At 30.3% G+C, this 11,217-nt stretch overlaps 1 protein-coding gene across 1 annotated transcript in view; it reads right to left on the minus strand.

Annotated features, from left to right (window-relative positions):
* The window catches only part of Elp4 (Elongator complex protein 4), a 1,701-nt gene extending 260 nt beyond the window's left edge, over window positions 1-1,441 (minus strand). The window contains exons 1-6 of the mRNA XM_088201416.1: window positions 1,240-1,441; window positions 1,136-1,171; window positions 950-1,065; window positions 654-885; window positions 310-575; window positions 6-240 (exon numbers count right to left, since the gene is read on the minus strand). Coding sequence (XP_088057542.1) covers window positions 6-240; window positions 310-575; window positions 654-885; window positions 950-1,065; window positions 1,136-1,171; window positions 1,240-1,354 — 1,000 coding nt within the window. The 5' untranslated portion in view covers window positions 1,355-1,441. The remainder of the gene's footprint in view (window positions 1-5; window positions 241-309; window positions 576-653; window positions 886-949; window positions 1,066-1,135; window positions 1,172-1,239) is intronic.
* Window positions 1,442-11,217: the final 9,776 nt, after the last annotated feature.

Raw genomic sequence — 11,217 nt, forward strand, 5'->3', positions numbered from 1 at the left:
TTTACCAGGCGGTAAATGCAACTTTTCAATTAAAAACTTTTTTCTCCTAAGTTTAAATGCCAAATCCAAAGTCGGCGGCACGTACGGCGATATAGTATTCATCGAAAGCAACTTTGGTAAGAAAAACAGACCGTGATAATCTCTAAGAACTGTATCATTTTCTCTATCGGTGCCAGAAAATGACTCTAATTTGATACATCCGTCGACTGAATGCAGCAAGTGTAATCTCGTGTCATTATTCTGCAATTATAATTTAAAATAATATAGAACGATTTGTATTTAATAATGTTTTACCAAATAATTAAATACCTGGTAGAGATGTGTAGGAACAGTCAGAAGTACAACTGTACAAGTCGATCTAACTATTGCCCGAAGACAATAAACAAATTTGAGAAGACTCTTGCCTTCATTCGCATTGTTTGATTCACATTTATCGAATCTTTGCCAATACGGTGATCCTATTGAATTCATACCTACTCGTAATACATTCTTTGATTCCTCGGCGTTCATCTTGCTTTCTAATATCTTATTTTTTAACGATACTAATAAGTCACTGTAGGCAGGATTTTCAATAGCTGTAACAAAATATATTTGTTGATGAAATTCATTATAAATATATCAATGATTATATTATAATAAAAAAAAGTACGGACAATTTATATTTTTTAATTTCCATATATCAATTGAGGCACTCTTTATAACGTCTTCATCCATACGTTTGCTAATGTCGAAATAATGACCAAATTGCAAATTTGAATCAAGTGTAGATTGAACTGCAGATAAACTATTATATCTCCATGCGATTTTCAACTCGTCGTCTAACGATGTTTGTTTATCTGAAGATGTCTCTATTTCTGCATTTGTAGGTGCAGGTAAGTCTGAAATCTATATTTTTAATAATATATAAGATAATATTCAAGGATATTAATGAGCGATAATAATATCTAACCAGTTTTTCAGGGTTGGTGTCCAACGTAGATAAAAATATATTATGTTTACATACTATTCCCTCAGATAAAAAATATTTAAACATTACATTTGAATATTTGCCATAAGTGTCTTCCTCTACAAAACAAGAAAAAGAGTATGTAACAACAGCTTGATTATAATGTAAATATTTATAAGTATTATTTACCGATTAAAAATACGCTTCCTAGTGGAAGGCCACCTCCTAATGTAACAATGAATGTGTTATTTTACATATTGTACAAAATAATTTGTATGCTTAACGTTACGTACCAATAACATGATCTAGTGATGGAATACCAGACGAAGTTATCAATTGAGAGTTTTGAAGTGATATTTTAGTGCCTGGAATTTTCTGTGACGCAGTTTTCTTTACTACGCCAGCCATTATTGAAACTTGCACTCACAATGTGACAGGTTATGTTTCGTCAATGCGTAGCTGTCAAACTAGTGTGGTCGAAAAACAAATTTTATTGGCCAGATTTGTTATAAACATTATGAACCACTGAATTAATTTATATTATTTATTATAATTTTAAAATATTTTATTTAGTCTAATTTTATTTAAAAAATGTTTTATTAATTTTTAATATAAGTTTGAAATAAAAATTATCTTTTAAGTAGTAATAATATGTAAAATAATTATTTTATTTAAATACAACAAATATTAATATGTTTATGACATGATTATGACATGATTGACGTAAGCCTGATGCGTTATAATAGGGGTAAAACAATCAAAGACTACTAAGTAAGTGGTGAGACAGCATACTGAAGTCAATGTTTATAAATTAGTGACATATGACAAGAGTTTAGCTGAACTTGCACCGAGCGAAGCTACGCCGAATCGACCGAGACGGCCTTTAGAAAAGCAGCAGCAGCTTTCACTTTGATTGTCTGATCTGATACAGCCGAGCTCTCTAAGGGTTCATCCCAACAATGACAATGCAGTACAACAATTAGAACAGACACGTATATTTACTTATTTATTTTATTAATTTATTTAGTTAATATAAGTAATTGTTTATACAATTATCAAATGTATTCAAAATATACATAGAAAATATAACATAAGCAGAATATAAAAAAATATTTTGATATTATAATTTATTTCTTAATGTACGAAAATGTTTCTTTATTCCATTGAGGAAACCAACTACATTTTGATTTTTGCTTATTGTCATAGGAATATTATTATACAAATTCACACTTCCGTACACTAATCCCCTGGCCGTACTCGTTTTTATACACCTATCTATCCTGAAATTATTTCTATTTATTGTATTAAATCTATGTACATCTTTATTTTTTTATTAAATACATATTAAAATACTCTGGTAATATATTATTTTATAACTTATAAATAAATACTGAAACATTTCGCAATATTTCTTAAATATACAACCGTTTTAATCATACTTCTACAACTAATAAATCTAATTTTATTTAAAACTACTCTTATTGTCCTATTTTGTAATTTTTGCAACATATTTTTATTTAATTTATTAAGCATATATAATATTGTTACACAATAATTAAAGTGGGGCAATTTTATATATATTAACATATTTTTATAATTAATAAACATATATTTAGTCTTATACTCATTTAGTTTAAGTACTACATTATTTTTGAACCATTTTTCTATAATACGTAATTCATTATTTTAGTTATCTACTAATTCTTCAAAATTATCACCTATGCAATAAATTAAAGTGTCGTCTGTATATATATATATATCATTAATATATATTATAAACAACAATGGTTACTATGGTAAACAAGAAAGTATAATTAATTTATTTTTCTATTGTTTTCCATATCTTATTCGGGTTATTTTTTATTTCATCTATCGATTTTTAATACCATTTATTTGGCTATTCTTATTCTTTTGACTGCCCTATTTCTATATTGTTGGTATGTTTTACATTTTTCATTTAAAACTTCATATTCTACCCGTTTGGTTTTTATAATATTAAATATTTTATATGCTTCATCACTTTTATCTTTAAAGCATTTTTAATATCATCATTAAATCACGGTTTTGGGTTGAATCGATATTATGTTCTAAAATTATATTGACTTTTTATTTTACTGTTCTAACTATGTAACTCACAAATCGGTATTACATTAACGTTTTAAGAAATCATAATTATTTTTTTCAGATACTAGCAATGATAAAATACATAAGAAATCAGACAAAAAAATATTGTGGGGCATCGTGGTTCGTAATTTTTTTTATATTATTATTAGATTTACAAAAATATGTTCCGCACGTGTAAATAAACATCGTAATATTATTTTATATTTTGTGAATAAAATATATAAACTTTTACGATGCGTAGATAATTATCTCGACAGAAAATTCGCGATGCAAAACAAAATTGATCTTGTTATATTAATTAGCAATTTATCTTTAGATAACTATATTTTATGTTACGTTTTATGTTTTATGCAATATAATATTTAAATATCACCAAACCATCACATTTCAATCTGTGGCGTACCATAAAAATAAAGCCACTTTTTACTACGATTTTCTTTATTAAATTTACATTTTGCGATGTATGATATTTGCGTTATGTTTTTATAGCTTATATTTTTATAGCAATAGAAAAAACAATCCAAGATTTATATGACTCATAATTCACAGATGAAATATCATTTTTGCGTGTAGAAAGCATCGCACGTATCGGGGTTTTTTCACCCCAAAAGGCGTGGTCTATTTGAGGCGTGGCTTTTCCTGCGAGGGAAAATCGCGTGGCAGCAAATGGCAAGGTAGGTTGTGGCACTGAAAACTGCCGACCTGTCTTTTGAGGTTATGATCGATTTTATTATTATTATTCATAGTGTTGTCCTTCGAAACATAGCTGGTTCAATATGTATTATATTGATTAAGTATACTGATTTTGAAAAGGCCATAGACAAAGTTTGTCATGGAATATTATTAAAAAATCGTTGGATCTTGATCGCTCAGATGATCTACTTCGATTATGGCGGTCGATTATAAAAAGAATATTTCACTCTTTCGGGAGTTCTAGATATTGATTAATGACATAAAAACGGCAGTAACAAATTCCAGTTTTCTTTTGTAAGCCATTAATTTAAATTTGTTTGTATATTATATATTATTAGATGCATTACATCTCTTTTGGATTCTTTCTCTCTATATACTGATTCTCTGTGGAAAAGGGCTTCTATCTAGGGATTAGGTTTTCGTTTCAGTTCATTAAAAAAATATCAGATCGGTTCCGGTTTTCGTTCCAGAAAAAAATAATTTAATAAATTTTATTCCTTTTCTGTAATAAACATATTACACGAATTAATACAATAATATAATATAAATAATAATAATTAATAATTAATTAAAAGGATATAATATAACTTATTAAAGGAAACATACGTAAACGAAACAAATTCGTAGCTACCTCAAAGCATTAAAAAATGTATCAATGTAGTATTTTCATTTCAACTATTTATATTGTCTCTTAGAATAAACTTTAAACCGGAGAAGGCCCTTTTAACACTAACTTGTGTTTCTGGAGTTCCTAAAAACAAATATTTTAATTTTGTGTAAATGAGGAGATGTATTTTAATTTCCTCCCGAAAATTCTAAGATATGTTTTTCTATCTAATCTTTGTACATGGTTAAAGTTATTCAATAATAATTCAATGCCCACGTCTGTAGAATTAGGGAATCTGTGTCTCTATTGCCATATACTACTTAAAAATCATCTAAATCGTCTATCTTTTCAACAGACGTTTCATTAGATGATTGTGCTTGTCATTTGTGATTAAAATTGATTTCACTAAAACTTGTAATTTGTTCCAAATATTTTTTAAATGTTGCACAGCTTGCACTTTTTGTGACTGCCTGCCGAAATAAACCGATATTTTTTTTCGGTTCAGCTCTGTTTTTTCTTGTTTCAGATTCGAAGCCCTGCTTCTATCACACAGTCTGCCTTTTAATATCGGAAAATACCATATTACGTCATTTTCCCAATCTTATTTATCATCAGAATATTCGATCTGACTAGAAAAAACTTCCGCTTTTGAGACTGTGTTCTTTCTACGACTATGTTACGAGGAATGCGATTCACTTTGATGATCGGTCCGCTATTTAGTTTGCAGCTTTCTTGATGTTGGATAAATAATTGCAATCTCCGAGTAAACAAAAACTACCTCCTTATCGAAAAGGTTCCTCAAATACCCAGGGATGAAATATTGAGAAAATCTGAAATTACGTCCCTGATTCTAAACCAGAAATTATCGGGTTATCCCTCAAAAAAAATCTAAAAATAAATAATCTCGAATTAGGGTTCTCAATTACTTGTAGTGAGGGAGGTTTAGTACTCGCCTACTTATTGCTGCCACAACCAATTATGACGAAATGGTGTAGGGCTTAACTATTCGAATATTGCATAAAAAATGAATAAAGTATTAGAATATATTTGTAATTTGTTCTCGGTTTTTACCGATATTAATTTATTTAACCAATTAGTGCATATAAATATTATTAAATTATAAAATAATTTTTGCTCAGTAATAATTATTTTAATTAATCATTAAATGCTCAGCTTTTTTAAATCATCAAAATTGAGATCAGCTGCGATTAAAATAATTCAGTAAAATTGATGAAACATTTTTAATACATAATTTTATTGAATTTATTGTATATATGACAAATTTAATATACATAAAGATCGTATTAATATGGATTTTGTTTGTTTTATGCAGATTTGCATATAAATTAAATAACTAGAAATAAATTAACCGAGATCGAATTGTTAAATTGAATATAAAATAATATCTGTGTGTCTTAAAAAACAAATAAAAAAAAGTAAAACGAACTCAACATTTTGTTTCGCTTAAAGAACAGATTCTGTGAATTTCGGTCATAATATATACCGTCGATAATGTTTTTCAAAGGCGTAAAACTATTTTTTTTGTTGAGAAGAAGCGTTTTATTGTCTCGAATTTCAAAACAAAATAAAGGCGCATAAAAATCATAGATTTTGGAATGGCACTAGTCACTCTGGTATATCGATAGAAATAACGTTTACCTGTATTGCTCAAGTATTCAAATTGTTTCATTCTAAGATTTTTTTAAATTACATTCAAACATCTTACAAATATTCAATCAATTATTCGAATATTCATATACCTAGTTGAAAATCGGTCGAATATTCAAATATTCGATTGAGAACCCTATCTCAAATCTATCCCAAAAATGTTTTTTCAAATATGTCATTTCAGTGAAATTATATCGTAACACATTTTCACCGGTAGAAATATATTTTTACAGTGAAAATATAATTTATCCAGCAGGAGCTAGTACAATTATATGATTTCAACTTTTCCATAATTAGTAATACATACATTTACATACTTACTGTTATTTTTTTACATGCGATGTATAAATAACAGTAAGTATGAAGTGAATATGTATTTTTTAGTAAAGTTATATGTTCACTAGTGAAGTCCAAATACATTTTCACCAACAGATATATATTTTAACTAGCGAAAATATAATTTAACTAATAGGCGCTAATGAAATTATATGCTGCTCTAAAATATTTATGAAATTCAATTTAACAGTTGCGAAATGTCTATTTGCTATTCTAACACAAACCTAACCTAATGAAGGTTTTAAAACTAATTTATAATTTTCATTAGGTCAAGTAAAAAATATTTCTCTCAGGGGAAAATAAGCGGAAGAAGAAGTACAAACAACTCGCATATTGCTTCATAGTTTGCCTGCACTTATGTAAGCTATCCTTACCAATATTACTACGGACTTCTATTATGAGAAAACTGGTTAAAGTGTATTCAAACTGAATTTTGGTCAATAGGAGGGCGCAAAAACAATTATCACTTCTCAGAAGGCAAAAATTCACGCCAAAAGCAATAAAATCGTTTCGGCGCCGTCGCAGTGGGAACGCTCGGTAACGAGCGTTCCCACTGCGATGACGTGGATTTTTGACTTGAGAAGGGATTTTTGACTTCTGAGAAGGGATTGCTTTTGACGTGGATTTTTGACTTCTGAGGAGGGATAATTTTTTTTTGCGCTCTCCTATTGTTCAAAATTCGGTTTAGATATGCTACATTCGATTCTTACTTATTATAAGTTTTTATAATATTGTTATAAAAATATCTTAATATGAACGCTACATAACCGAACGTTCCCACTGTGATGGCGACGGCAGGATTTTATTACTTTTGACGTGAATTTTTGTCTCCTGAGAATGGATAATCGTTTTTGCGATCTCGCATTGGTCAAAATTTGATTTAGATATGGTTCATTCGATTCTCACTTATTGTAAGTCGTAATATTGCTACAGAAAGTCCTAATATGAACGCAAGATAATCTAGTATTGCTACTGAGACGGCACGGTTTTATTGCTTTTGACGTGGATTCTAAATTTGGCCAGAAAAATGCTTGTCATTTAATGAAGTACTAGGAATCCTAATGAAATGGAAACTTTAAATAAACAACCACTGAATGACCAACTTTTGCCCACCCCTAAAAAATATGAAATGACGTACATGGAAATACCTTTATAAGAGGATATTATTCGTCATCGTCTTTCTCCTCTTTTAGGAGGAGAAGTAGCGATTAGATTTTATATTTCTCGCTGGTTTCAATCTATGTAAGTTGAGCGACGATTATAAATTAAAGAAACACAGGAAATTAGATTTATATAAACTTTATTAAAAAATATATAGATTGAAAGTTCAGAGATTATCAATTCACTAAAATTTAACCTGCACTTCACCAATCGAACTTATTAAATTAATATTGCTCATCCTTAAGGCCATTATTATTCTACCTAGTTTGTATTTATTATTTACACCACAAAATGTGCTATTCTGGATGCAATAAATAAGTTTCCAACAGCAAAGATATTATTATTTTTTATTTAAAATGGCTGTAATAGTAATAAATTAAATAGTACATTTTTAGAGTGGATCTCGCAGGCGCCCTTTTTTATAGCGTATCCTTTGGTTTATCCTTAAAACGCTGAAAATAAATGGCAAGAGAAAGATTCCAGGATGGGGGTGGAGACGGAAAATGGCTGATGGCGGGATGGGTGGCAAGATCAGGCGCCACATTCCCACAATCGCTAATATAACAACTTTTCGGCGGCGCTACTAGTTTTTCGCAGACGAAACGTTATATATGTTCACAGCGGTTGCTGTATATAAATAATATATTTTTTATTAAACATTTATAGTAACTTAATATAATTATTATATTATTAATTTCATCTTCTTTCTATACAATATTTAATATTTCAGAGCTGACTATCTGTATAATTGAAACAATTTGTTGTATTGTATACGGTTTAATATGTGTCGGGACCACACGTAATCGTTGCATCAAATTTAGTAAAATGACCCTAGACAAAACTTATTTGAGAAATAAACGTGTGGATGTACGTTAATGCTTACCAATAATGATCACTTTTTCGTGCAGCTGGGGCCGTATATCGGCAATAACGCGGCGAATGTTGGCTTCCAAGTCGTCAATCGACTCTGGTTTATCGGCGTAGACTAGCGATTTCATATATTCTTACATAAAATTATCCAAAGGTGTTAAATTACACGATCTTGGAGGTCAATTCACAGGTCCATTACGCGAAATTATGCGTTCAACGAATGTTTTTTTCAATAAATTTATTGTGACGCGTGCTGTGTGGCATGTTGCGCCGTCTTGTTGCAACTAAAGCTCTACCACATTAATAAAATTTAATTAGGTTACGAAAAATAAGTAATCATGGATCTATAGTGCTTTCTATTGGCTGTAACGTTCTGGGCGGCATAATTTATGAAGAAATTTGAACCAATGATTCCAACAACCCAAAAAGCACATTTTGTGGATGTAGCGGCATCTCAATAATGGGCTGTAAATTTTCTTTACTCCAAATGCAGCAATTTTGCTTGTTGACGTAGTCATTTAACCAAAAATTCGCTTCATCGCTGAGGAAAATTTTGGTGAAAATGAGGATCAAGAGCAATCTCGTTTTCGGCCTATTCACCGAACACCGAGCTGCTTCAATTCTTGCACGAGTTGGATCTTGTAAGCTCGTAAACCAATATATTCCATAAAGTGGATGGACACAGCTCCAACTGCTGTGCACGATGGCGAATCGACTCATCGCTCCACAACAGAAACAACTTATTCGGTGCGCACTGTACGACGTCTCTGCGGATGCGTATTATCAATTAGAGTATACGTAGTGCGAAAATTACACTTTAAAACACTTTACAGTATAATAAATACAAATCACGGTGTCCCACATTGATTATATATTTTATTTATTTTTCGGTTTAAATATAACATGTTATTTATACGATTATGGCGTCAAACGGAACACGCCCTTCCGTCGTGTCCTCAAATGAACAACTTCCCAGCTACCGTGGTGTTACTTGGGTAGCTGCAAGATCACCATTTATATTGGTCCCTTACAGTTAAAATTAGGTTACGATAAATATATTCACTGATTACAGTGAGTATGACAGTTCATTTGCTAATTATCTTTTTAGCACACTCTTTACTACAATGCAGTTAGGACTATTACTTATAAACTATTTCTGCAACAAAGCTATGTGCGCAGAGAGCACTGATTCAACGAGCTGTTTGTGTCAACCTGATAAAATCTACTACTAGTTTTTATAAATTATGTTTTATTCTTAAACTTATTAATCACGACTGATGCAAGAAGCTCTAAGACAAATTTTAGTGAAATATAAATTAGTATGAAAGTTGCTTGGTTCTATTACTTATTGCTGAGAAAGTCATAATGCAGATAAAGCTAAATTAAGTAATTGCCTGTTACATAATGCAATCGAGCCGCTGCATTGAAATACCGGCGGTTATTGAGCAAGAGGCGCCAGAACGACTAGCGTTGCCTCCCTTTTGTGCGCGCAAATGGAAACGGCGTCGGATTTTCCCCATAGCCCGCCCTTTTTGGAAAAACTCACAACAAAATGGCGGCGATGCCGGCCGGCGAAATGGCGCCTGAAAACCTTACGCGAAAACATGATTTACCGCCACCGAAAAAAATAAAACTTTCAACCTTTCGAGTGGAAGATTTGATTACGCCGCAAATAAATACACGCTTTAAAGCTGGATACTTTAATACATATAAAGTATACACATTAGTTGTGTAATAAATGAGATTTATACGCGTTCATAAAAAATAGATATTTTATTGTCTGTAAGATAAATTCTTTATAAATAGAGCGTTATACGAATAGAAACTCTTCTTCATGCAATCTTGAAAGAAATACGATAGTGTTGTGGATACGTGTAAGCTTTTGAAATATAACGCTGGGCTTAGATCCAAATTTTCAGACCGAAATTATACTTGTGTGTAAGTTATTTATATAACATAGGAGGGTCTTTTATAAAGCAAAATGTAGGTTAATCTGAATGAATATTTAAAGGAAATTGCAATGAAATATCCTTTATTATCGTATATAATAAATACATTTATATTTATAAAATGTTGTTGATTTATTCAGTGGCACCTTGTTTGCTGAAATTGATGAAATGCTTTAACAAGTGATAATCTAATGGCAATATTTTGTAGTTCAACTCGTTCAGCCTTTGAAGAGGCAAACGTACATTGTCGTGTACGAGAATTGAACCTTTTCGATTGTTCATTGCTAGGACCAGAATTAACAATTCTTTGTCCATTTTGTCAGTTTCTTGGCAATAACTCACAATTGTAATTTAATAGCAGATTTTCGAACAGTCTTCATAATTTTCTGTTGGTGTAATTTCGATTTGGCTAAATGTTTTGGATTGTTTCTGTAACATTTAAGAATCGCAGAACAAAATTCGTAATGGTGATTATTTTGATTTTCATTCATGCGGCACCCATTTGTGAAGTTTTTATTTTATAAAAAAATATATTTTATATTATTATATTTTTCCTAACTATTTTAAATAATCCAGGAATTTGGATTATTATCGCTTGATTTTCTGTAAGCTCTTAACATTTTGTGTGTGGTTATGATCAAAATAACGCATTTAGTTAGCAATTTTCAATTGAAGAACCCACGACTTATTTTTATATATGATGTTCTCTATGAACTAGATTAGTTCATTATTATAGTTTTATTAACCTAATATTCATCACGATATTGATCCGTAAAATTTAGGAAAACCTATTATCAAATTATCAATCGGAATTATAACTTATATGAGCCGTTGTTTTTTAAAGTGGTACAAGTCCATTTATT

This window comes from Plectrocnemia conspersa, unplaced genomic scaffold, assembly GCF_051122295.1.
Source record: "Plectrocnemia conspersa isolate PC_06_02 unplaced genomic scaffold, ASM5112229v1 ptg000013l, whole genome shotgun sequence".
Taxonomy (NCBI): Eukaryota; Metazoa; Arthropoda; class Insecta; order Trichoptera; family Polycentropodidae; genus Plectrocnemia; species Plectrocnemia conspersa.